The sequence below is a fragment of the Selaginella moellendorffii genome, unplaced genomic scaffold (assembly GCF_000143415.4).
Source record: "Selaginella moellendorffii unplaced genomic scaffold, v1.0 SELMOscaffold_38, whole genome shotgun sequence".
In the NCBI taxonomy this organism is placed as follows: domain Eukaryota; kingdom Viridiplantae; phylum Streptophyta; class Lycopodiopsida; order Selaginellales; family Selaginellaceae; genus Selaginella; species Selaginella moellendorffii.
Genome location: NW_003314299.1, coordinates 1,035,429 through 1,060,771, shown reverse-complemented (window position 1 = coordinate 1,060,771; position 25,343 = coordinate 1,035,429). Strand labels below are relative to the sequence as shown.

Genomic DNA, 25,343 nt, shown 5'->3' with positions numbered 1-25,343 from the left:
ACAGCTATGTAAAACATTTTGTATAATTGGTCACATCATGTTTCATAGGGGGCGATGTGATTGAAACTGCACTCCACGATGTTTCTTGGTAGATCATTGTCATGCTTAGTTTGATTGTTGGTACGAGGACAGCAGGAGGAACTGAGGCCCATCCTAGAGTAAGCTCTGCTCCAAATCCATTAAAAGTTTTAATGTTTTCTCGTGCCAGGACGAGGCAAAGAAGCAAGACTTTGCCTCCAATATCCGCCAATGCAGCGACCTCGCCACCCTCCGGTTGCTCCACGCCCAGATCACTGCCAGCGGACACCATCGCCGCCCATTCCTCGGCAATCTTCTCGTCCAGATGTATGGCAAATGTGGGAGCATCGAAGACGCGCGCGCCGCCTTCGCTGCCATCGCCTCGCCAAACATCTACTCGTGGACGATCCTGGTGGCGGCGCACGTCCAGGCCAGCGATCTCTGCGACGCCAGGGCGGTGTTTGATGCGATGCCGAGTCGCGACGTGGTGGCCTGGAACTCGATCATCGGGGGCTACGCTCGGCGCGGCCACTGCGGCGAGGCGATCGATCTTTTCTGCCGGATGGACCTGGACGGCGTGCGAGCTGATGCCGTGACGTTCCTGGCGATGCTAGACGCTTGCGCTCGACAAGGATGCCTGGAACTGGCACGAGAGATCCACGAGATTGTGATCGAGGAGAGATGTGGATCGGACTCCAAAATCAGAAACTCGATCGTCAACATGTATGGGAAGTGTGGCGGAGTGGAGGAAGCTCGCCGCGCGTTTGATTCTCTTGAAGAGAAAACGGTCATTGGATGGACTGCTGTTCTTACGGCGTATGCCCAGAACGGGCACCTTGCGGAGGCGAGGGAGACCTTTGCCGCGATGCCCGAGAGGAATGTGGTGTCGTGGAATGCTATCCTGTCCGCGAACGCGCAGCAGGGGAACCATCGGGAGGCGCTGGAGCTCTTCTTCGGGATGAATTCGGAGGGAATTCAGGCTAGCGCCATCACGATCATCTGTGTGCTGGATGCCGCGGCGAGCGCTGGCGATCTAGATGCTGGGATTGGAGCCCATGCCATCGCGATTGAAGCTGGGCTTGCGGGCGAGATGATTGTCGCCAACGCGCTGCTCCACCTCTATGGCGAGTGCGGGGAGCTTGCGGCTGCGGAGGCGATGTTCGCGGCGCTGGGCGATCGCCACCGCCGCAACACAATGTCCTGGAACGTGATGATCTCCGCGCGCGCGCGCGTGGATCCCGCAATGGCGCTGGAGACGTTCTGGGCGATGAATCTGGAAGGATCCCAGCGGCCAAACGTGGTGACATTCGTGAGCGTCATGGACGCTTGCGCGAATTCCTCCAATCTCGCGCAGGGCAAGCTCGCCCAAGCCCACAGCGCCGCGCTCCTCCCGCCCAGCGTCATCCTGGCCACCGCGGTGGTGACGATGTACGGCAGGTGCGGCCGTATTGACACCGCGCGGGAAGTGTTTGACGGAATATCCTTGCCGGACGTCATCGCCTGGAGCGCGATGCTGACGGCATATTCGCAGAACGGGCATGGCAAGGAGGCGCTGGCGGTGCTGGCCGAGATGGACGTCCTCGGCCTCAAACCCAGCGCGGTGACGTACGTCAGCGCGGTGGACGCGTGCGTCAGCCTCGAGTCCATCCGCACCGTCCACGACGGGATCGTCGACGCCGGATTCCAATCCAACGGCGCCGTGGCCAGCGCGCTGGTCCACGCGTACGGCCGCTCCGGCGCGCTGCCGGACGCGGCCGAGGCCTTCCGTACCGGCCCGCTACGAGACGCCGCGCTGTGGAACGCGCTCATCGCCGCGTTTGCGCGGAACGAGCTCGCGGGTTTTGGGGTGGCGGTGTTTCGGGAAATGGTGGCGGACGGGGTGGCGCCAAACGAGATAACTTTCGTGAGTGTCTTGTGCTGCTGCGGCCACGCAGGGCTCCTTGAGGACGTGTGGAGCTGCTTCGTGGGGATGATCGGGGATCACGGCGTAGTTCCCGGGGTGGATCACTATGCTTGCGTGGTTGATCTGCTGGGGCGGGCCGGGAGGCTGACGGAGGCCGAGGATCTCATGGCCAGCATGCCTTTCGAGCCGGATTTTGCTGCTTGGACGAGCTTTCTCGATAGCTGCAAGAGTTCCGGGGCTCGAACCAGGAGTTTTGCCGCTGCAAATGCTCTGGTGGTCGATCCCAGCAGCTCTGGGCCATATGTATTGTTGTCAAACATGCACAAACATTCTTAATCCTTCTCAAGTATTTAAATATTGCGCATACGGCCGTTCACCGGTTTGAGTGCCATTCGAATCCCGCAATGTTTTCATGTTGTTTTGCGCCATGGACTGGAGCCTGATCTCTCGACGAAGGTCTGCAGATGGGATCTCCAGGAAGCTGTAACAAAGCAAAGATATATTATATTATATTCTTAAAGTCGAGTATTTAAATATTGCTATCGATATAAAATTTACTTAAATTCTTTCTATAAATCAGCGATGCTGATTTGTATATATAATGCGTTCAGACTTTTTTATTACTCACTGGATCGTGTGTACTGATGATAACGTGTACTGAGAATAACATTCTACGGATTTTCTCTCTTGTCTTCCTCCTCGTGTCCATAATCCTTGTCCTTGTGATCATGATCTTTAGCCTCGTGTCTTGCAGAAGAAATTAATAATAATGTTGATACTGTTATTATTATTGATGTTCGAGCCATGACTTCCTTCCTCCAATCGTCCATCTCTGTAAGGTTTATATCACTAAAACAAAAGGCTGGTTCTACAGCTACTGAATCCCCATCCACCTTGACGTTGCCTCCTTCCAAACTTGAGAGCTTCCTTCTACTTGAAGACGAAGAAGAAGAAGACAATGCAAATGTGAAAAGTGGCGGGCCTAATGGATTGCTAGGCCTTACATACAAATTTAGAGTACGCATGCGTACAATTGTCCTTCTAGCAGATTAATTATGTTATGTAATGTCAGGATAGCGAGGGCGTGGGTTCAAATCCCACTCCTGACAAAAGTAGTTTAATGGTTTTTCTTTTTCATCTTCAGAGAGATGGTAGAGCCAATGTAAGATGGATCAGATCATGATGCTCGTTTTTCCGGTGGTGATCGCATAGACGTGATGATCGAGTTCTAGCCGTCTTGAGCTAAACCAGAATGAAGTATTTTGTGCTTCTTTTCCCACATCCCCACGCTCGCATAGATGTTTCCCATCAAGACGTGAGCCGCGGCGTGCCTCTGGTCGAGCTCCAGCAGCGATCCGAACGCGAGCTCCGCGATGCAAACGTTCTTCCACTTCTTGCACGAGCTCAGCAGCGTCATCCAAGTCACTGCCGTTGGCTGGAGCCGCATCGATCTCACCACCTCTACAGCCTCCTCCAATCGGTTAGCTCGCCCAAGCAAATCGATCATGCCGTGGTAGTGTTCCAGCTCGGCCTCCACGCGGTACTTGGAAACCATGAGCCGGAAATAGTCGGTTCCCTGGCGGACTAGCCCGGCATGGCTGCAAGCCGCGAGCACATACGTGAAAGTGATCCCGTCCGGCTTCACTCCGCTCTCCTGGATCGCGTGAAGGAGATCAAAGACACGATTTGCGTCTCCCAGCCGGCTGTAACCTCCCATCAGCGTCGTCCAAGTCTCGATGCTTTTGCATGCCGGGATGGAGTCGAAGAGGTGCTGAGCTTCCAGCATCAATCCGGACTTCCCATACAGGTCCACCAGAGCGTTCGTGATCTCGGCATTGCTCTCGAATCCACGCCTGAGAACCAATGCATGGACTTCTCTGCCGCCTTCCACCGCTGCAACGTCGCTGCAGGCCTTGAGCACGGCACCCAGGAGCTGGGAGTCCGGTTGACAGCCTCGGGATCGCATCTCTGCAAACGCTTCCAGAGCCGCTTCACTGTCCGAGTTTTGGACGTAGCCGAGGACCAAAGCCGTCCAAGCAACCACGCTGTCCTCAGTGCTGGCACAGACTCTGTGCGCATCGAACATGCTCCCACACTTCGAGTACGAATCCACCAGCGTGCTTGCAACGTAAGCGTCGAGGCCGAATCCTGTGGCTGTAGCTTGGGAGTGTACCACCCTGGTTCGTTTCAAAGACTGGACTTTGAGAAGCCTTCCATCTTCGCGCCTGCTCTCTTCCTTCACTGCCTGGCCACTGCATGCCTTGAGTGCCGCAATGTAAGTCTGCGTCACTGGTAAACAGCCCTCCAGTTGCATCCGATAGAATTCCTGGATAGCCACCTCGCACTGTCCCTTCTGAGCATATCCAGCTATCATCGACGTCCAGGAGACCGCACCGGGACTGTGCAGCTTGTCGAAGACGTGCCGAGCATTGTCCATGCTGCCACACCTTGTGTACAAGTCGACCAGCGCGGCTCCCACAAACGCATCGGACTCACAGCCAGCTTTCGCAGCTTGAGAGCCGATAAACGAGCCTTTCTCCAGAGATAAAGCCTTTGAAGACTGCTCGTTTTTCGTCGCGAGGAGAATACACGCCTTGAGTGCCGCAACGAAGCATTGGGAATCCGGTACACAGCCTCCCGTCTCAAGCATCTGCTCGTACAGATGAAGAGCTAACTGCGGCTGACCGTTCTGAGTGTATCCCAGTATCAAAGTCGTCCACACCACCACGTCACGCTGCTGTAAACGGTCGAAAGTACGCCGAGCCTCCCTCATCTCCCCGCATTTCGCGTACATGTCGATGAGACTGCTTGCCACCAGCTTGTCTGAGACGAGTCCATTCTTCTCGGCTCCCGAGTGAATCTCAATGCCTTTCGCCAAAGCCACCACCTTCAAGTCGCCCTGCTTCGCTTCTTCTCTTGCTATGACGTTTGTGCAGGCTCTGAGTGCAGCCAAATACGTCTGAGAGTTTGGATGTATGCCAGTTGACTTCATCCGCTCGAATAGCTGGAAAGCCGCTTCTTCCTCACCATCCCGAGCATATCCCAGCAGCATTGTGTTCCATGACGCGACGTCATGGTTCTGAGTACTCTCGAAGACTTTCCGAGCATCCTCCACGCTTCCACACTGAAAGTACATCTCGATTAAGCAGCTCCGCACGGCTACCTCAGAGTCCAATCCCAACTTTGTTGCGTGTGAGTGAATAGCTCTTCCTGTTTCCAGCGTTTCCTGCTTGGAGTCTTTGTTCACTGCCATACCAGAGCACGCCTTTAGCGCGACCACAAAAGAACGAGCATTCGGTACACACCTTGTTGTCATCATGCACGAGAAGAGTTCCAAGGCCACTTCAAACTCCTCATGTTGTGCATAACCCCAGACCAGTGACGTCCACGACACCACATCGTGATATCGCATCTGGTCAAAAACACCTCGAGAGTCCCACAAGCTCCCACATCTTGCATACGTATCCACCAACATATTCGCCACCACCATATCAACGCAGCCTCTCTTGGCAGCTTCGCGATGAACACCCATCCCTTGCCGCAAAGCAGCAAGCTTCACGACCCTTCCTTCGACTTGACTGCCAACTTCTTTGCTAGCTACGCTGGAGCAGGCCTTGAGAACTGCAGCGTAAGTATGGCCACTCGGTTCACACCTGCTTGCCTTCATCCGCGAGAACAACCCCAGAGCTATCTCGGCTTCCCCGCTTTCAACATACCCAGACAACAGCGCTGTCCATAGAAACACGTCCTGTGGAGAAGACTTATCAAAGACCTTGCGAGCATCCTCCATGCTCCCACATTTGGCATACATATTGATGAGCGAGCTAGCCACGAACGTGTTCAACTCCTCTCCTGTCTCAGCGGCTTCTGCATGGATTATCTTGCCTCTTTCCAAATCCCTTGCTCTAGTAGACTCTTTAAGCGCAGCCAGCAACTTGGATATCTTTGCTCTTGGGTCTTTCAGAGAACCAAACCTCCGGCAGTGCATCCCAGCATGGGCTTCGATCAGAAGCCGAGAACTGCCATTACCCTAGACCCTGTAGTGCCGTTTGTTTCCTACCCGTCTGCAGTCCAGCTGAATGCTAGCAGCACCAAGCCTAAAGTAGACACTAGAATACTGCCTCCAAACACCCAAAGTACTCGCTGTGAAGGCTCGGACTTCTTCGGCTGGCTTGATTCCTTTCCCTGTCTGAGCGACTGAAGCTGCTCAACTAGAACCCGGATCTTGTCCAGGTCTGCATCCTTGGCGGCCTTGGCCAGTCCGTCCTCGATCTGCGTCAGTTCCAGATCCACTCCACGAGACCAATGCCTGTCTACAGCTGACCAGATGAAACCAGTTGTCCTCCAGAGTAGAATCCCCACATAGATGCCAGACACGACATCCACACTGTAGTGATGCCGCTCTCGTATCTCTCGCTGCGACGAGTGTGCGACAAGAAGCCAGATGAAAACCGAAGACCATCCCGGGTAGGCTTCCTGAGAGGGTAGTCACTTGAGAACAAGAAAACATGGAAAAAAAATAAAAATTGATCCTTGTACTTACAGTCCATGCCATGGCAGTGAGCACTGAAACGAGAATGTGGCCGCTGAAAACGAGATCGTTGCAGCCTCCTCCAGCTCTCTTCAAAGTGTTGAACCAGGATTCCTCTTTGAAGTTGGCGGCATTTGGATCAACCGGCCTGAGAAAGTTGGCTAGGAAATGCATTCGTCCCCAGTTTGGAACGTACTCAGCTGGGTACTCAGCTGCTTGATCTGCGGAAAAAAATACACCATTAAGACGGAAACAAGGAACACTCTTCTCCTACCGTAGGCCGAGTCTTCACGTAGGAGCCGAGCGATCGCGCTTGGATCAGAAGAGTAAGGAACATAGTATTTCTGTGCCCAAGGATGAGGATGGTCAGGGACTCTAAATCTTGCTCTAGCACACCAGGGCCTCGCAGAAGGGAGTATAGTCCCGAGAAACGTGACCACCCTGAGAAGCCTTCCAACACCCATTGTGAAAAGATATCTGGCACCCAGCGCGAGCCCCGGAGCTCTAACGCATCCAAAGAGCACGGAGAATCCCAGCATTATAAAGAGCATGAGGTAATGGTGCAAACCTATGATCGGTGCTCGCAGAACCTCGACGAGAAATCCCGGGAGGCGCTCGTTGAGAGCCAGCAAGAGCCACTGCCCCATATCCGGTAGAGGTTTCGCGGATCTGGCAAAACGCATAGCCATCAGACCACAAATATTTCGCTTCTGCCTATAGTTTCTTACCCGTGCCAATCCAGCCCGAGGACGCTCGTCACGAACTGGACAGAGATCGCCTCGACGACGAGGCAGGAGAGCATGAAAACAAGGCAGGCGACGAAGAGAAGCGCGCTCCGGATCTCCGCGGGCCAGTGAGGGTACCACGGAGCTCGCGATGCAGCTCCAAGCGCGAGCGATCCCCAGAGAATCGGCCGCAGCGCGTCGTGCAGCCCCGGCGCCACGACACGGAGATAATCCACGAGAATGTAGGCGACAGCCGCCAGCCCCAATCCCCCGCCCCTCGCGAGCGCGATAGGCGCCTTCATCGTGGTGTGACTAGGGTTCTTACGCTGGGGCGTAGGGATTCGAACCCTGGACTAGTAGCGCTGACTTTGTTGACTAAATGGTTTAAACGACGTGGCGGCGTAACTTGACTTGACGGGAGAGTTGCCAAAGTCTATAGAGGCGGCTCAAAGTTTCTTTAAATACTCCAAGTCCCATTGTGAAACTCCTCTGTGTAGCAAAAGATGAGGGCTTCACATTTGGCAAGTCTTGTTGCTGCAATATGTTTCCTGTTGCTTGTCCTTGTTGGCAACAATCAGGCATCGGCTCAGGGCTGCATCGATTCGCTTCCAATTCCTTGTCGTAGAGGCGGGAATATCTGTGCCTGTTGCCCTGCGCTCAGACCCAAGGCGGACTACTGTCCTCGCCTCCAAAGCACGGTCGAGGAATTACAAGGGACTTGCTCTAGAATCCGCTGTGCTTCACCCTAGGTAATTGGGATCTCTCTCGTGTAATCCTGTAGTAACTACTATCTGTATGATTCGAATAAGGAATCTCGTTCAATGTGTTTGACACCTTGTCTCCTTAATCTGTTTAGTGACATAAAAATTCACCTGTTGTCTCAAAAATTTTTAACTCTGCCACACAATTTTCAACAGTTGAGTTGAGTTTTGAGGTTTGAACAGATGATGGCACCGCCCTGAAACTAGCCACGTTACTGAGGCCACCTCATGCGTACCTTTTGTTGAGGATAATATCTAGATTCTAGTCATTCGACTTCAATTTTCTCTCTGCTTATTAACTTGTCAGTCTTAAATACACAACCGAGCAAAGCCAATGTAGCTCCGGATCTGTTCTTCAGCACAACGGTTGGCGGGATGGTGGGTTCATTGCTGCTTCGAGCTCACCCCACGCCCTCAAAATAATTTTTTTTTGCGTGAGCTGGCTAGTAATCTCTTCCCAGTTTCGTACTTTATGTCGAATAATTTGTTTGTGACATGGAATTGACGGTTCCACCGATTCAAAGTCAAAGAAACTTGTCAGAAGTGGGATTTTAACCCACCCCTTGTCAGAGGAGCAGAACTTGAGTTTGCCGCCTGACATTACACAAATATAATTACTCTACAAACATCTATGTTTTGTATTTAATTCACTAAGTATTGGTCTGTGATATAACTTTTGTGCTGAAGAGAGCTTCTTTGGCTTGGCATGGGCTTCTGTGCCATGTCTGATTAGGTTGACTGCAAACAGGGAACTCCCAACTGTAAGATCCCTGTGAGACAAGAAACAGCCGTTATTCTGGGCCATGTTTAATTTTAAGAATGGTTTGATATTTGATTAAAAAGATATTTAATAGGAAAACTATTGTTCTTTGGCCATAACTTATGATTGCCTCTTGGCCCGTGATGGCGCGTGGCAAGCTCTTGGCTATGCCCTAAATGAAGATCCATCAAGAAAGACTACTAAGAATAGGTAAATTTTGATAGATTTGGCTGAAAAATAGTGAAGAAATCCAGATGGGTTTGTTTGGAACTCCAAGAAAGTCATTAATAGATTTCTAAATTTGGCTGAACTCATACCTCTTAAGCAGTACAAGTTGCCTTCCATTCTTCAGGGGAATCCAGAATCTGCAAGATGTGCCTTCGTTTTGGTTTCTTCAAGGCTGCATTTCTGAGGTAGTTGTCTTTCAATTGCTTCACTTTAGTTAGCATTTTCTTTTTGATTGCCTCCCCTTTCTTCTCTTCAGGTAAATGCTTTTTTTCTTGTCACTTTATCTTCTTTTTCTTGTGCACAGCAAAAATTTTCAACCTTTTTCTCTTCTATAATACAAGCTTTCTCAACCACCTTCACCTTCTTCTCTTCTACCTTGCATCCTTTCTCCTAAATACATGCTTTCTCGTCTTCCAATCTTGTTAGCATCTATATAATAGAAAATATAAAGGCTATTTAAGCAAGGAATGTCTAAATATCACTAGCTAAAGTGCATTAACAACATTGTATTGATATTTGATAGTGAATATTTCTTCATAGATAAACACACCTTTTGACTTATTGAGAAGAAATTATTCTGTGGGTATGAAGTGTCCTCTCACAAGTAGCAAGTTACAAATGTTAAGTAAGTGTCTAATGACAAAAATCATCTTTAGCATTATTGCTTTAGACACATGAATCACAAAGTTTTGCAGTTGCAAAGCATATGGTGAAGGGTTTGGATCTCAAGGGTACAATCATATAAAACTTTTGTAAGTCTTCTGCACCATTGAGGGTTGATGGATATTCTTAGCCATTTTGGTGCAAAGTACTTCATGGACTGTCATTAATGACTTTAGCCACAAAATTTGCATATTCTTCATGTGGAAAGGATGAAATTATGGAAGCATTGAAACATTATATTACTTTTTTTAAAATGAAGTTTAAATGAAAAATCAAAATATTATGAATCGATAGAGGAAATTTAAGATTTTTGCCATGAATATAAGATTTAATATCAAGTCACTACATGGTACATACAACATCAAAATGGAGTTGTTAAATGAAAGAATTAAACATTAGTGAATGTAGCATATAACCTCCTTTTTAATGTGAAGTTGAGTAAAGAATTTTGACAACAAACATTTGTTATAGTGATGCATGTCCAAAATTAATTACTCATTATTGTGTTTAAAGGTAGGTAGACTCTAAAAGAAGTGTAGTCTGAAAGGAAGTCTAACATATTACATTCTATATGTTTAACTTTTACTTGCATCTTAAATTAGCTACATAAAAAGTTTGATCCTAAGAGCAAAAAGTTTCTAGTTGTAAAGGATATAAACTTTAGGATCTAGCTATTATAACCATATTTATTAGCATCTTTGTAAAATATAATTTTATAGATGATAAGGCAATGAAATTAAAGTTCATGAATATTGTGAATGAAGATCTTCTTGCTATCCTTTTAACTTGGTCTTAAATTATAAAGTGTCCTTTAGTTTGATTTATACTGAGATTGAGTGATATTCCAATAAATCCAATTTAAGAAACTTATAAAATGATAGGACTAAAATCATGATGTTAAATTAATGTAGCATATGTGATCATGGGATGAAATTTAAATATACTATCACTGTGGATTTTTAAAACTTTGGGGGATAAATAAGGATAAAATAAATATTAAAGACCCTCTTGTTAAAAAATTGCCCATTTTTTTATTGGCTTAAAGTGAAAGAGATAGGGCAATATATAATATTGGAGCAATTGATCATTATCCTTAAATAAAGTATATCTTTACCCTTAAAATTGAAATTATATATATTGAACATCCATGATTACATCCTTTGTTTTGTAGAGCTGAAATAACTAGTAGATTCAATGCGAAAATCAGTTTTCATTGGCTCAATAAATGTCAATATCCTCATTGATTATTCACTAATAACCTTTAGGAAGAAAATAGTGCATATGATCATAAAATAAAGATTTAAATATATTATCACCATAGATCTTTATAACCTTAGAAAATAAATAGGGTTAAAATATTTATTAAAGGTTTTCTCATCAATCAATTACCTTTTTTAATAGGGATAACATGTGTTACAACTAAGGATCTAAGGATCAACAAACATGTATTTCATCAACAAACATGTATAACTCAATGAAGCATTAGTCACATGCCTAAAAGCCCTAAATGGATTCACAAGCTTTCCACACCAAGCAAGTTAATAATTTTTTTAATTATTTTATTGGAGCACAAACCAAGATGAAATTTCCCCACAGCTTAGGCCCATACATAAGATCTTATCATGTTTGTTACACCAACATTTGTCAGAGCCCTCAAAGAGCTATGAAAGATTTGAAGGCAGTGCTAAACGATCCAATCCAGCTTGAGCAATGTAGAATGTCCAAAGATTCTAAGATGCCTTCTTGGGGCATTTGCAAGGCTCGCAAAGATCACAGACAAGAGTTGTACCACCCAGGAGAGTGTCTTTAGATCCAAGCACCCAAACATTGAGGTTGTGAGCCACTTGCCATTGCCAACGTACTTGACCCATTGTCACCACTCGGGAGATCAACAAGCACGCCAGAAGCTCCGTCTTGCATGGATCGCCAGGCGGAGCTTTGGTGGAGTCCTCCACTGGCAAGGATTAACAAGGAGACTGCAAAGGAGACTGCAAAGGCGTGGGCGCGACGAGTAATTCTTCATCTCAAGTTCAAAATTTCTGAACGTTGGCTTCCACGGTGTTAGGCTCTTCAGGAAGGAAGACGAGGCGGCAGTCCTGTGGTTCAAGCCTCTAAGAGGACAATCTATTGCGCAAAATTGAATTTTGCTACTTCGTTGAATCCGAAAACCACCGGACTAGACTTAGAATAGCTGAGCAGAAGATTTTATGTTCTTAGGGTTCTTACGATAGCTTTGTTTATCCTAAATGATCATCCACCATGGAACTGCTGGATGGTGGGCTTGCAAATTCATCCTTGGTACGCTTTGTTTCCCATAAGGATTGAATGGCTTTCTTAATTTCTCTGCGTTTCTAGTTTCTCTCTCCATGGAACGGCTCGCATACTACGCCATTGTAACAAACATGGTGATTTACATGTCTAGCAAGCTTCACGTATCCAGAGCCAGTGCGGCAAACGCAGTCTCAAACTGGATGGGAACCTGTAATCTTACCCCTCTACTGGGTGGATTCCTTGCAGACTCTTACCTCGGCGAGTTTCGGACGATCAACGCCTTTTTCGGTATCTACTTGCCGGTAAGAAACACAGACACTCTAGACTCACCTTTGCCCAACCTTACACTCACAGGGTATGATCTTGCTAACCTTGTCAACTTTGCTACACCCTACATGCCATAGCACTGGATCACATACTTGCAGCAAAACAGTAAACCCGGCCTTGCTTTACACAGCGTTATACGTCATAGCCGTGGGATCCGGTGGACCAAGGTCTTGCATTTCATCATTCGGTGCTTTTCAACTGGAAGAGTCTGATGATCCAGCAAGCAACAAGGCCAGCTTCTTCAACTGGAGCTACTTCTTCACCAACATCGGAGGTCTGATTGCGGGAACAGCTCTGGTATATGTCCAGCAGGAAGTAAGCTGGCCGCTCGGGTTCGCCATCCCCACAGTGGCGGTCACGGCGTCCGCCATGATCTTTCTCATGGGCTGGCCGCGGTACAAGCACAAGCAACCGGGTGGGAGCCCGCTAACCAGGGTGGCACAAGTTTTCGTTGCAACTGCCAGAAACAGAAGTACAAGGATAGAAGTCGAGCATGCAAATGCAACCCTCTATGAGCTACAAGGGGAGAGTTCCAGCATTCCAGGAAGTAAGCAGATTCAGCACACTGCTGGATTCGGATTTCTCGACAAGGCGGCAGCCATCGCTCGCGATGAGCAAACAGCGTTTGAGAACTCACCACCGACGGGATGGAGGTTATGCACGGTAACGCAGATCGAGGAGGTGAAGATCATCCTCCGCTTGATGCCAGTGTGGGCGACGAGCATCATCTTCTCCACCGTTTTCATCCAGACCTCGACGCTGTTCGTGCAGCAGGGGCAAGAAATGCGCAACCGCATATCCGGCTTCAAAGTGCCCCCGGCATCGCTCGCAGCAGTTGACACCATCGCCGTCATTCTCACAGTGCCGCTCTACGAGAGGCTTCTCGTCCCGGTTCTTCGCAGGTTGGCCGGTCAACAGAGTGGGTTGACCGGCTTGCAAAGGATGGGCCTGGGGCTTTTACTGGCGATGGTGGCCATGGTTGTGGCGGGGGTGGTGGAAACGCACGCAATGGTTCACCAGGTGAGTATACTCTGGCAGGTGACACAGTATTTTCTAGTGGGCGCCGCTGGAGTGTTCGCGTTTGCCGGGAGGACCGAGTTCTTCAACGAGGAGTCCCCCGAGGCAATGCGGAGTTTGATCGGTGCGCTGTCGCTCGCTACAAATGCTCTAGGGAGTTATCTCAGTAGTGTTCTTGTTCTTGCGGTGGAGAAGGTCACGAGCAAGGGTGGCGGACGCGGGAGCTGGATCGATCACCATATGGACTACTTCTTCTGGCTCTTGGCGGCACTCGTCGCCATTGATCTTGGCTTGTTTCTTGTGTGTGTCCGCTGCTACAGATTCCGGGCTATGGCGAAATGAAAAAACCATAGCATAAGAGCCCTAATTCACGGGAAATTGCCGGGATCATCGGCCGTCTCAGGATATGTGATGTGGTTAGTGACGTGGACCTTGTGCTTCCCACACTCCTCCTCAAGGTTTCCATCACCTAGCTTGAGTGTCTTTAGGAAGACTTGATGCTTTACACGAGGTAGAGCCTTGGTCAGGACGTCCACCAGCATCGTGTTGGTAGGACAAATTCCAGAAGAATTTTGCCTTTGTCGATGAGTTGGAACCTCAGTTTGATGTGCTTTATCCAATAACTGGTGTGCAATGACAAAAGCTTTTCTCGCTTTTCATCTCTTTGTTTTTATATTCTCTCGATTTTGCAGAAGAATGCATTCGAAACGAAGGAATACCCCACTCTCCGGATGCCATTCGAATTACAAGCCACTTGGGAAGAATCCGTTGTCGTCTAACCCAGACTACCCGACTGCGCCACAATAGATCATGCATCCGTCGACGTCCTGTTTCTCCACTGAAAACATTTCATGATCAAATACGATACTATTGAACCAGAGGGGAGATGTCGACTTAGACACGGCAGGGAGGGGCAGACCGCAGCTGCTAGGAGGCACAGTGAACGCGCAAAACGTGTACACAGTGTACACAACTTTTCAAAAAAGCTGACTTTGTCCTTGTCGTGATCTGTGTTGGTGGCTATGGACCACGTGCGTCGCCACGCATTGTTCGCACGCATTTTTTCAAGGCTTTGCATTTCCTGGAACCCACGAAAGATTTGGTGTTATATATATTTTAGGTTGTACGTATGTTCTCTCGTCAACAATGGCCAGTGTTGTGACCGTGTTGGGGTCTTGGACTGTCAAGCCCGAAACTCCGACTCCACAACCCCGGATTCACAAGCTCTCCAATCTCGACTTCCACATCTCCTTTGAGAATTACACCAAGCAAGTCTACTATTTCCCGCCATCTAGCAGGGATGATCTTGTCGAGAGCTTGAGAGCTTCGCTGTCCAGAGTGCTTGTCCCGTTTTATGTCTTGGCAGGACGAGTGCGCAGGGGGGAAGATGGTCACAAGCTGGAGGTGGATTGCAACGACGCTGGCGTCTCGTTTGTGGAGGCGAGTGCCCCCGATGCCAGCTTCAGCGATTGGAAAAACATGGCGTTTTGCTCCATCGAGCAGCATCTCAATCCTTCGGAAGTGGCCATTACGGATCCAGACACTGCTCCGATCTTCAAAGTTCAGGCAGGTTTCTTGATATCGCAGTTAATTCTTCAATATTTCATGGAATTCCTGAATCTAGGTGACGAAGTTCAAGTGTGGTGGGATCGCATTAGGGATCTTAACGGCCGAAGTGGTGCTGGATGGATCCTCATTCTTTGCGTTTGTGAATGCTTGGTCCGAAATCCACCGAGGCCTGCCGCTTTCGAGGCCTCCGGTTTTTGCCTCTAACATTTTCCAGGCCAGGCAGCCCCCAGCGATCATTCTGCCAGTCCGCGACTACTACTCCTCTCCGATCTATAACACTCACTCGGCCAAAGCAACCGACGTAACGTGCGAGTACGTAGTGAAGATTTTTGAGATGGATCCTGACCAAGTCGACGATCTTATCCGAGACGTTCACAGTGGTCCGTACAGCTATGGCCGCCCTCCAACCTCGTTCGAGGCAACGAGCGCCATGATCTGGAAAGCCATCACCGAGGCCAGAGATCTCCAAGACTCGATCATCACAAGCTACGTCTATGCGATCTCTCTCAAGGGCAAGAACCGCTGGAACCCCCCAGTCCCAGCCTCGTACATTGGCAACAGCATCCACTCGCCATGCCTCACTGCCAAGGCCGGGGACATCAAATCCCGCCATCTCTCCTACGCTGCGAGGCTCTTCCACGAGGATATCCTAAGCACCACTCAAGAACACATGCAATCTGCCATCGATTGGATGGAGATGGAGCTGGGCAGAGGAAGGAAGATCAATCTAAATGGTGATTTTGTGTCGGGGACTGGGATCTACAGCACGAGCTTGCACAGTTTCCCTGTGTACAGCGTTGATTTTGGATGGGGAAAGACTGTACACTACTCTCTGGTAATGCAGCCGCCGTGGTATGGGAACGGTGTGACGGTGATTCTCCCCAGCCCAAGAGGAGGAAGGCACCGGCGGCTGCTCATCTCGCTGCCTGCAATCCATATGAAGAAGCTCGTGAACCATGAATTCTTCCGCAAGTATACTACTCTGGAATGATTACTGGTTCATATTGGTGTTGGTAATTTTTTTCTTGAACGAAGGATTTTTAATAGAATAATTTTATTTTAAATACAAGGATTTAATCCTTAAAAATGTAAAAGTTTATATTTCCGATACATACCTCGAGGACATTGTGTTTTACTTAATGCCTACCAGCTTGGTTCATTGCATCTGGACCAAATGTATAGCAAATCTCTATAAAAGATTATATGGAAGAATTTGGTGCTCCTATGGTTGATGTATGGATGGCCAATTAAAAGTGGGCACACTGGCTGGAATGGAAGAAGCTCATTGGTGCTATGGGGGAAACCAACTTGCAACACGTGGCTGCACTTCATATCCATTGAATCGTGGCTTGTGAGACAAGATTACACGCAAGGAGCTCTTTGATTTACATTTCTTCTTTCCCAGCGTTTTGGCCAGCCTCAAGTGGGCATTCTTACATGCAGTGACATACAGCTGCATTGGCAGCTCTAATCACAAGGATATCGCTGGAGAATCACCAGGGTTTCTCTTGCGCCATGTTGGCGAGCCAAAGAATTATGGCTCTTGGATTGTCTGACCTCTACTCATACACAAGCAAGAACATTTATAAAAAGCTATGCTTTGATTGTTTCATTTTTGCAAGTGCACATGCAGGTTGCATTTTGTTTAAACAAGCAGAAAAACATACATTCAAGAGCTGGCTTGAGAAGCCGGTCTTACTTGATAGGTCACGTACATTGCTATTTGGTCTACGTAAAGGTTGTTGTAGGGGGATTAACAACATCACAAATGAAAAGGGGGGCAGAGAAGTAGCACATACCATGGTTACAAGTTGTACCTCGGATTTATCTGTGAGGCAGTGGCTCTGCTCTGCTAGAAGGTCCGGAAGTTTTTTAAATCTAGACTGAAGTGACTACTATAAACACCTTTCCCAGAAACTTTGGATTATCCGAAGTTCTACTTCAGGCAGCTAGACTCGTGTGCAAGTTTGAGTGTTGTGAGAAGAGGATCTCAGGGGCAATGGATGCTGGGGTGTCTTCCATGGGACAGCAGACACCCTAGGCTTCATTCCACTGCATCGAGTCACGCCAGCAATATCAGTCTCTTACCGGCTAGATCTCCTCGAGCTGCGATCGCGGCCACTGCTGCTGCGATCTAGCACTGCTGCTTGCAGAACAATGCCGCCGCCAGTGCGATCTTAGCAGCGCCGCTCGCAGCAGAATGCTTCTCCACCGTTTTCATCCACGCTGTTCGTGCAGTAGGGGCAAGAAATGCGCAACCGCATCTCCGGCTTCAAAGTGCTCCCGGCATCGCTCGCCCCGTCATTCTCACAGTGCCGCTTGACGAGAGGCTTTCTCGTCCCAGTTCTTCGCATGTTGACCGGTCAACAGAGCGAATTGACCTGCTTGCAAAGGGCCATGGTTGTGGCGGGGGTGGAAAAGGATTTAGAGAGTAGTGTTCTTGTTCTTGCGGTGGAGAAGATCACGAGCAAGGGTGGCGGACGCGGGAGCTGGATCGATCACCATATGAACTACTTCTTCTGGCTCTTGGCGGCGCTCGATCTTTGCTTGTTTCTTGTGTGTGTCCGCTGCTCTAGCAATTGACGCGGACGAGAATTTCCCGCGAATTAGGGCTCTTACGCTAGGGTCGCCATGGCAGGAGCCATTGTAGCGATCTTCCTCGCGCTCGCTGCGATCGCCGCCGCTAGGATCATCCAGCTACCCGAAGAATCCCGAGAGAAGCGGCCGCTGATAGGGATTCTCACTCAGCCTGGCGATGGCGATGGCAGGAGCTACATCAACAGGCTGGAGCCCGGCGATCCCAGGCGCTCCAACATATCTTACATCGCTGCCTCGTATGTGAAATTCGTCGAGGCCGGGGGTGCTCGCGCCGTTCCTTTGCTTTACAACGAGCCTTGGGAGACGCTAGCGAAGGTAACTTCCAGCTAAATTTCTTTGCCCTTATTTGTTTGCACAGAAATTCTCGCTGATCAATGGCATTTTGTTCGCTGGTGGGAGCGCAAGCTTGCAAGATGGTCCTTACTACCGCGCCGGCGAGTTTCTCTTCAAGGTTTGTGTTCTTCCCTCTTGCTTTAGCTTTGGAATGCGTCTTGTTCGTTCTTCGTCCATTGTTTTTTCCAGGAGTATTCATGATAGTGACTTTGCAACTAGAGTCTTTGATTGTTTAGTTTGATCTTGTAGAGGGCACTGGAAGCAAATGATAAGGGAGATTATTTTCCCGTGTTTGGGACGTGCTTGGGTCTGGAACTTCTAGCCGTGATCGTCAGTGGCAACCATTCCATCCTGGACGATTACAACGCACACAAAGCTGCTGGAGAGCTAAACTTCGTGGGCGACTGGGCCAAAGGGCGCAGCATGTTTACGTGGTAACGAGTCAGTTCTTTGTATGTGCTTGTGAAGTGTTCTTTGTCCAGGTTTCCTAAGGACATTCTGGACAAGGTGGAGCACGAGAAGCTTGCAATGCAGAATCACATTGTAAGGTTCTCAGCACTTACTTTGTGTTTTCTTCTTCTCATTTCTTTGGCTTGGATTGCAGAAAGGTCTATCTCCACAGGCTTGGAGAGACACACAGCGCCTTAGAGATTTCTTCGACGTGCTAACTACAACTCCTGACCTGAATGGAAAGGTAATTCTCGGTGCCAAATCTCTTGAGCCATCAGTTCCTTTGGATTTTCAGATATATATTTCGACGATTGAAGGGCGCAAGTATCCAGTAACTAGTGTGCAATGGCATCCCGAGGTAGAGCTTTTCTCGTTTTTCACCTCTTTGTTTAGATATTCTCTCGATTTTGCAGAAGAATGCTTTCGAATGGGGATATGAAGGAATACCTCACTCTCCGGATGCCGTTCGAATTACACAGAGCGCCGCGAGCTTCTTCGTCAGGTAATTCTCTTCACCTTCTCATTAGACAGGATAAACTGTCGACTGTTTGTCTGAGTAGCGAGGCTCTGAAGTCAAGCCACACAGCTTCTTGGGAAGAAGAAGAGCAGCTATTGATCTACAACTATTCGCCAATCTATTCCGGCCGAGACGGGTACTTACTCCCATCAAAATCTAAAATCGCTCAGAGCCTCTTTGTACTGTGCTTGTAGGAAGGGACACTTCGATCAATCTTACGTCTTCTGGTGAAGCAATCTGATAATAAAACTACTGTTATTTTAGCTGAGGTCTCTAATCCGTCGTCGTCTATTCGGGTCAGGATGCCTGGCTTTCATCCAGGCGACCCTGGTTCAAATCCCGGAAACGGAATTGTATTTGATCCTCCCCACGGCACAGGATGTGCACACTTTTCACAAGGGCAGAATAATCTCAACTGGCTGCCCACTTGCAGGCAGGGAGGACGAGTACGATATTGCAAGTTGTAAGTAATCTGCCCTGGTGGCAGGCGAGTACGATTCTGAGAGGAGTTATTAGAGGTGATGGTTCTTTCATGTGATGCTTTTCCAGAGCTACAGCTCGCTACAGCTCTCGATGTGGAACCCATAGCTTTGTGAGTTCGCATCTAATTTCTATTGTTTAAACTTTATATTCGCTGGTCATCGCACCATTGGCAACTGTCCGATCGAGTTTAATTCTTGGTAACAATCTTATTGATAAACGCACGTGGCTAACGTGGTCTGTACAGTTCTGAAGAAACCTGTATACTACTTACATCGGACAAAAGAGTCCTCCAGATTGTACTAGTTCAGTACGGGCTTGCCCTTAACCTCTTCATTAGGCCATTGGTTTCTTTCGCGTGGGCCTTGGACTACGAAAGAGAATGCTCTTCTTTGTTCTGGAAGAATGCCTGTAGGAAAAGCTGGATTGGCTCTTTAGCTCTATGACTTCAAACCCGTATCATTTTTTACTTTAAACCCATTATTTAAATGATTATTATAACTAATAAAAATGCAAAACTAAATTCAAGATAAAACAATAAATATAAATACCTTTACCTTTAAGATTTTATAACTGTACAAACTTTGCTATATATATATATTACGTTTGTGTATGTTCCTATGATCAACCATGGCTAGTGTTGTGACGGTGTTGGGGTCTTGGACTGTCAAGCCCGAAACTCCGACTCCACAGCCCCGGATTCACAAGCTCTCCAATCTCGACTTCCACATCTCCTTTGAGAATTACACCAAGCAAGTCTATTATTTCCCGCCATCTAGCAGGGATGATCTTGTCGAGAGCTTGAGAGCTTCGCTGTCCAGAGTGCTTGTCCCATTTTATGTCTTGGCAGGGCGGGTGCGCAGGGCGGAAGATGGTCACAAGCTGGAGGTGGATTGCAACGACGCTGGCGTCTCGTTTGTGGAGGCGAGTGCCCCCGACGCCAGCTTCAGCGATTGGAAAAATATGGCGTTTTGCTCCATCGAGCAGCTTCTCAATCCTTCGGAAGTGGCCATCACGGATCCAGACACTGCTCCGATCTTCAAAGTTCAGGCAGGTTTCTTGATATCGCAGTTAATTCCTAAATATTCATGGAATTCCTGAATCTAGGTGACGAAGTTCAAGTGTGGTGGGATTGCATTGGGGATCTTAGTGGCCGAACTGGTGCTGGATGGATCCTCAAACTTTGCGTTTGTGAATGCTTGGTCCGAAATCCACCGAGGCCTGCCGCTTTTGAGGCCTCCGGTTTTTGCCTCTAACATTTTCCAGGCCAGGCAGCCCCCAGCGATCATTCTGCCAGTCCGCGACTACTACTCCTCTCCGATCTATAACACTCATTCGGCCAAAGCAACCGACGTAACATCCGAGTACGCAGTGAAGATGTTTGAGATGGATCCTGACCAAGTCGACGATCTTATCCGTGACGTTCACAGTGGTCCGTACAGCTATGGCCGCCCTCCAACCTCGTTCGAGGCAACGAGCGCCATGATCTGGAAAGCCATCACCGAGGCCAGAGATCTCCAAGACTCGATCATCACAAGCTACGTCTATGCGATCTCTCTCAAGGGCAAGAACCGCTGGAACCCCCCAGTCCCAGCCTCGTACATTGGCAACAGCATCCACTCGCCATGCCTCACTGCCAAGGCCGGGGACATCAAATCCCGCCATCTCTCCTACGCTGCGAGGCTCTTCCACGAGGATATCCTAAGCACCACTCAAGAACACATGCAATCCGCCATCGATTGGATGGAGATGGAGCTGGGCAGAGGAAGGAAGATCAATCTAAATGGTGATTTTGTGTCGGGGACTGGGATCTACAGCACGAGCTTGCACAGTTTCCCTGTGTACAGCGTTGATTTTGGATGGGGAAAGACTGTACACTACTCTCTGGTAATGCAGCCGCCGTGGTATGGGAACGGTGTGACGGTGATTCTCCCCAGCCCAAGAGGAGGAAGGCACCGGCGGCTGCTCATCTCGCTACCTGCAATCCATATGAAGAAGCTTGTAAACCATGAATTCTTCTGCAAGTATACTACTCTGGGATCGTAGGAATGATCACTGGTTCATATGGGGTTTGAGAATTGGTGTTGGTAATTTATTTATTTGTAACCTTATTTTACTCTTTATATATTATTTGTTTTCTTTTAGAGATTTTCTATGCAATGAACCAATCAAATCTTTGCAGACCATTTTGCCAGAGAAGAACAAAGTGCAACATGTATCTTGGGCGATGAGCTGGGTGAGCAACAGCTGTCATGCTCTCATAGGGCAGCTCAAGGGCAATTGGCTGTGAATTATATTGGCCAAAGACACAATTGGCACGATTTTTTATGTTTGGGAATCTCAATATCTTTTTGTGGTCTTTCTCATGCTCAAAGTTTTTGTGTTGGAGACTTCTTTAGTTTAGTGCCAATTGTCCCTTATGGTCTCATCATATTTGTGCCTTCCCTTGCTCTATCCAATAACAAACAAAGATGTGCTAGAATTCCATTGGTAGACAAACATCATCCTAATTTTCCTAGGTACTATAGAAACTAAGGCTGGCTTGGACTTGCAATCTGATAGTTGCAAAAGGCATAGATTCTTATTCTTAAATTTTACCTATATAAATATTAGCAATTTCCTAGTAAATATTGGGTGGTTGGCAAAGCCTTCCACCACTAACACAAAGACTTCTTTTTTTAAGATTATACATCTTAGAAAAGGTAAAAATAAAGTAATTGGTTTTCAATTTTCTTAAATGGTCAAGAGAATACCAATATCCATTTATAGAAAATCAAGAAATTTTTGATAGTGCTAAAGTTAAAGTGATAATTTTAATCACAATAATAATATTTAAACTAATCAATATACCAAAACATCACCATCAAAATTGCTATGCCATCAATCCTTTCTTTTCTTTGAGCTTCCTCTAGTCTCTTATCTACTGCAATGTAACACATCATAAGTGCCCATCCTAGAGCATGGGTAATTGCTTTTGATTAGATGATGATTTTGAGCCAGTGAACTCTAACAAAACACACATTGCTAAGACTCATTTTCCAATCTTTGAAAATACTTAAAATTTAGCTTGAAACCAATCTTTTAAAGTCAATGAGTTTGAGCATTATGGGGAACTAGGAGATACCATTGACTTGATTAACTTGACATCACTAATTTTCCTGAGCATAAATATTAATATACTCCTTCACTTATGATGCCATTGCACACCCATAGAAAATGCCCTAGAATCCCCATCTTGCCCAAGTAAGTGCAATTTTTCTTTTAGGATAGAAATTAGCTAAAACATGGTTAAAAAAATGACCTTCATTGGCTGGATTGACAGTTTAAAAAGTTGAGTGTCAATCCCAGTTAACACATGCCTATGACATGTGCTATAACAACTTCTTATCTCGCCTAGACAATCAGCAACCTCCCTCTATAGTATTATTCAGTAAGACATAGTTAACAAATAACCCTTTGATAGTTACCCATGCCATTGGCTGGATCTAACAATTAGCAACTCCTCCTTATGGTTATAGATTATTATTTTAGTATTGCCCAAAAAAATCTAGGACGAAATTGTTTACAATCAATTATACCAACTCTTAGTAAAATTATTAATCAAAAACATAATAATTTGGCTGTAGATTTTACTAATTAACTTGAGTTCATTCAGAAGTTATTTAATTTTAAATTTAATTTAATTTCTGATAATTCCAGGAGAAGAAAGAACTTGGTTTATGACCAATTTTATCTAGGACAATATTCACCTTCCTAGGGAATAGCAACACAAAGTTTAATATTTACTATTTACACCACTTTACTGGCTTGAGACTCACATAAAACTTTAGAGTCAAAATGTGAAAGGTTGTTCACAATTTTCTTTCCCAGCTTCCCAAGGCCTAGACTAAAAAAAAATTTGCAAGGATTTCACTCAAAGCTCTTCATTATTAGCTGCCCTAGATCCATCTTCACATTTATCATCCTACTCTATATATACTTTTGGAGCTTCACTTTATAGATTTTGGGGTAATAGTCTCTCTAGACTTCCAACTTGAGCATTTGCTATATAGACTGCCTACATAACAAATTAATATAAACTTGGAGAGAGATAAAATAAAAGAGATAATACATGTATTTATCCAGCACCAAGTTTGATGGATATTGCAATGCCAGCATTTTATTTTCTGAGAAACTACATGCTGTTGCATCTAGAAAGGACAAATTACATATGTGAGAGAAAAAAACTAGTGAGAAATGAGAATTCCCAGAATCCTTACCAAGAAATCACACCCTACCTTCATGTTAACTTTGTCCCATAAAAACCCTAGGCAGTGATGACCACTCAAGAAAACCCCATTCCAAAAATTCACATGTTTAACAGGACAAACATGAGAGGCAGCACCACCACTAATTGATCATGCCCTGGATGGATGAACCTGAGAAGAAAAGCATTAGGATAGCTGTTGCAACCCAGCTGCAATAAAAGAGAATCTCTTGGAACTAAATTTTTTTTTTCTCCTGCTCAAGAGGTAGAAACCTTTGCAACTGAAGGAGCTGCCAACATGACCCAATCTGTGCGAACTCTTTCATTGCATCAAGACAAGGAGATCTTACCTCACAAACCAATTCATCTACCTAGCACACTTCATCTACATTGATGTCTTGAAACTGCAAGATCTTTGACTATTACATTCTTGCTCACTCTCATTGTTCATACAAACATAGACCTATATATGAGAGCAAACATTTGCCACATTTGTGTCTTACCTTGCTTTGTCCAATAACAAATAAAGATGTTGTGATCCTCCTTGTAGATGATGGGCTTGTGTGTGTGTGTTCTAGAGCAACCACAACAACCTAAAAACAATCATGCACTTATTGACAAGCAAATGATCATCCTAATTTTTCCAAAAACCATGGAAACCAAAGTTGGTCCAAACATGTGATTTGAGAGTTGGGGGAGCCTCCTAGACTCCTGGATCTCAAACAATTGCTGTTGCAAGATGAAATGTTGATTAGGTCATAGAGAAACAAACCACACATATAGCGTTTTTGTCTATTCTTGCAAGCTAAGATGTGCTGGTATTTCCAAACCATTTTTCTCAAAACCATAGGTACCAACACTCTTCTAAACCTAGCATGAACTCAAAATAGGGAGGTTGAGAAATCATATTGTGGACCCACCAAAGGGTGGATAAATAAAAATGTATAAAAATTAAAAATATTCTATGCATCACATAACTTAAATGAGTAAATACCTTTTTGGTATTAAAGTAAGATTATTCATATAAAAAGGGATAAAGGTATAACAATCCAAAAAACCTTTTTTTCTAAGGAAAATCAAAATAATTTGCTATATGTTGCATGTAGTAGTGTTATTCCTACTTATTAATCCAATTGATCAAATAAAATTATAATTATAAACATGTTTGTAATTTATAAACACACGATTAATCTTATTGCATATCAACCATTAGATGGTAGAATAAAAAAGAATATACTAGAAAGGGTTTAATAAAGTTTATAAATGGTTATAAATTATAAATACAAGATTAATCTAAATGAAAAATAACCATTAGATGGTAGAATATCCTAAAATATCCAAATATATTCTAGGTATATCCACTACCACAGGTTTACTTAAGCAAACCAAAAAGATGAACCAAATACTTTGTAGTTTTTAATATTACTTTTGTAAAAAATTAAACTTATGCCAAAGAAACAAAATGTGAAAAATTTTGCAAAATGGAAAGCTGAGAGTGCGTGGTGTAGTGCAACGTATTGGACATATCCAACACATACACATTGTCATGGGCGACCTATTTGCCACAGCTCAGAGAAAAGCCACCCTCATTCCACAATTTAACACAAAGATAAAAAAAAATTAATTACCTTACCAATACACACATTTTGCAAATTCTGTGGGAGGCAAGTTCTTGGTCCAGTTCATGCTCAATAGCACAAGTAATTGATAGTACCCAAGAATTCATTTCATAAGGGTTTCATGTGGCAACCATAAATATCAATTGGCACTGATCTAAAGAAGTCTCAAAGGCAAAAACTTGAGCATGAGAAAGACTGCAAACGTTATTGAGATTCGCAAACATAAAAAATCGTGCCAATTATGTCTTTGGCTAATATAATTCACAGGCAATTGCCCTTGAGCTGCCATGTGAGAGCTGTTGCTCCCCCAGCTCATCACCGTAAAAA

General features: G+C 46.2%; 7 protein-coding genes across 7 annotated transcripts; 5 read left to right on the top strand and 2 right to left on the bottom strand.

Moving 5' to 3' along the window:
- The first annotated feature begins 71 nt into the window (after window positions 1-71).
- On the top strand, window positions 72-2,260 carry LOC9653907 (pentatricopeptide repeat-containing protein At2g29760, chloroplastic). The gene is made up of 2 exons (XM_002978758.2): window positions 72-158; window positions 209-2,260. The coding sequence occupies exons 1-2, from the start codon at window positions 102-104 to the stop codon at window positions 2,255-2,257; spliced, it is 2,106 nt and encodes a 701-aa protein (XP_002978804.2). The 5' UTR covers window positions 72-101; the 3' UTR covers window positions 2,258-2,260.
- Window positions 2,261-3,149: 889 nt separating this feature from the next.
- LOC112349366 (pentatricopeptide repeat-containing protein At4g18520, chloroplastic-like) lies at window positions 3,150-5,909 on the bottom strand. Its single transcript, XM_024683653.1, has one exon. It carries the CDS (start codon window positions 5,907-5,909, stop codon window positions 3,150-3,152), a length of 2,760 nt encoding a protein of 919 aa, XP_024539421.1.
- Window positions 5,910-5,952: 43 nt separating this feature from the next.
- LOC9658963 lies at window positions 5,953-7,507 on the bottom strand. The gene is made up of 4 exons (XM_002978642.3): window positions 7,181-7,507; window positions 6,727-7,121; window positions 6,465-6,673; window positions 5,953-6,397 (listed from the first exon to the last, which is right to left on the bottom strand). The coding sequence occupies exons 1-4, from the start codon at window positions 7,477-7,479 to the stop codon at window positions 5,978-5,980; spliced, it is 1,323 nt and encodes a 440-aa protein (XP_002978688.2). The 5' UTR covers window positions 7,480-7,507; the 3' UTR covers window positions 5,953-5,977.
- A 4,000-nt stretch (window positions 7,508-11,507) lies between these two features.
- On the top strand, window positions 11,508-13,546 carry LOC9658962 (protein NRT1/ PTR FAMILY 8.5). Its single transcript, XM_024683652.1, has 3 exons — window positions 11,508-11,647; window positions 12,107-12,162; window positions 12,318-13,546. Exons 1-3 carry the CDS (start codon window positions 11,508-11,510, stop codon window positions 13,544-13,546), a joined length of 1,425 nt encoding a protein of 474 aa, XP_024539420.1.
- Window positions 13,547-14,350: 804 nt separating this feature from the next.
- Window positions 14,351-15,790, top strand: LOC9658961 (shikimate O-hydroxycinnamoyltransferase). Its single transcript, XM_024683572.1, has 2 exons — window positions 14,351-14,770; window positions 14,829-15,790. Exons 1-2 carry the CDS (start codon window positions 14,351-14,353, stop codon window positions 15,762-15,764), a joined length of 1,356 nt encoding a protein of 451 aa, XP_024539340.1. The 3' UTR covers window positions 15,765-15,790.
- Window positions 15,791-17,213: 1,423 nt separating this feature from the next.
- On the top strand, window positions 17,214-18,943 carry LOC9658960 (gamma-glutamyl hydrolase 1). Its single transcript, XM_002978755.2, has 9 exons — window positions 17,214-17,686; window positions 17,730-17,822; window positions 17,954-18,138; window positions 18,187-18,247; window positions 18,309-18,398; window positions 18,450-18,512; window positions 18,568-18,656; window positions 18,715-18,807; window positions 18,866-18,943. The coding sequence occupies exons 1-9, from the start codon at window positions 17,405-17,407 to the stop codon at window positions 18,900-18,902; spliced, it is 993 nt and encodes a 330-aa protein (XP_002978801.1). The 5' UTR covers window positions 17,214-17,404; the 3' UTR covers window positions 18,903-18,943.
- Window positions 18,944-19,771: 828 nt separating this feature from the next.
- On the top strand, window positions 19,772-21,295 carry LOC9653906 (shikimate O-hydroxycinnamoyltransferase). Its single transcript, XM_024683571.1, has 2 exons — window positions 19,772-20,201; window positions 20,259-21,295. Exons 1-2 carry the CDS (start codon window positions 19,782-19,784, stop codon window positions 21,195-21,197), a joined length of 1,359 nt encoding a protein of 452 aa, XP_024539339.1. The 5' UTR covers window positions 19,772-19,781; the 3' UTR covers window positions 21,198-21,295.
- The last annotated feature ends 4,048 nt before the right edge of the window (window positions 21,296-25,343 follow it).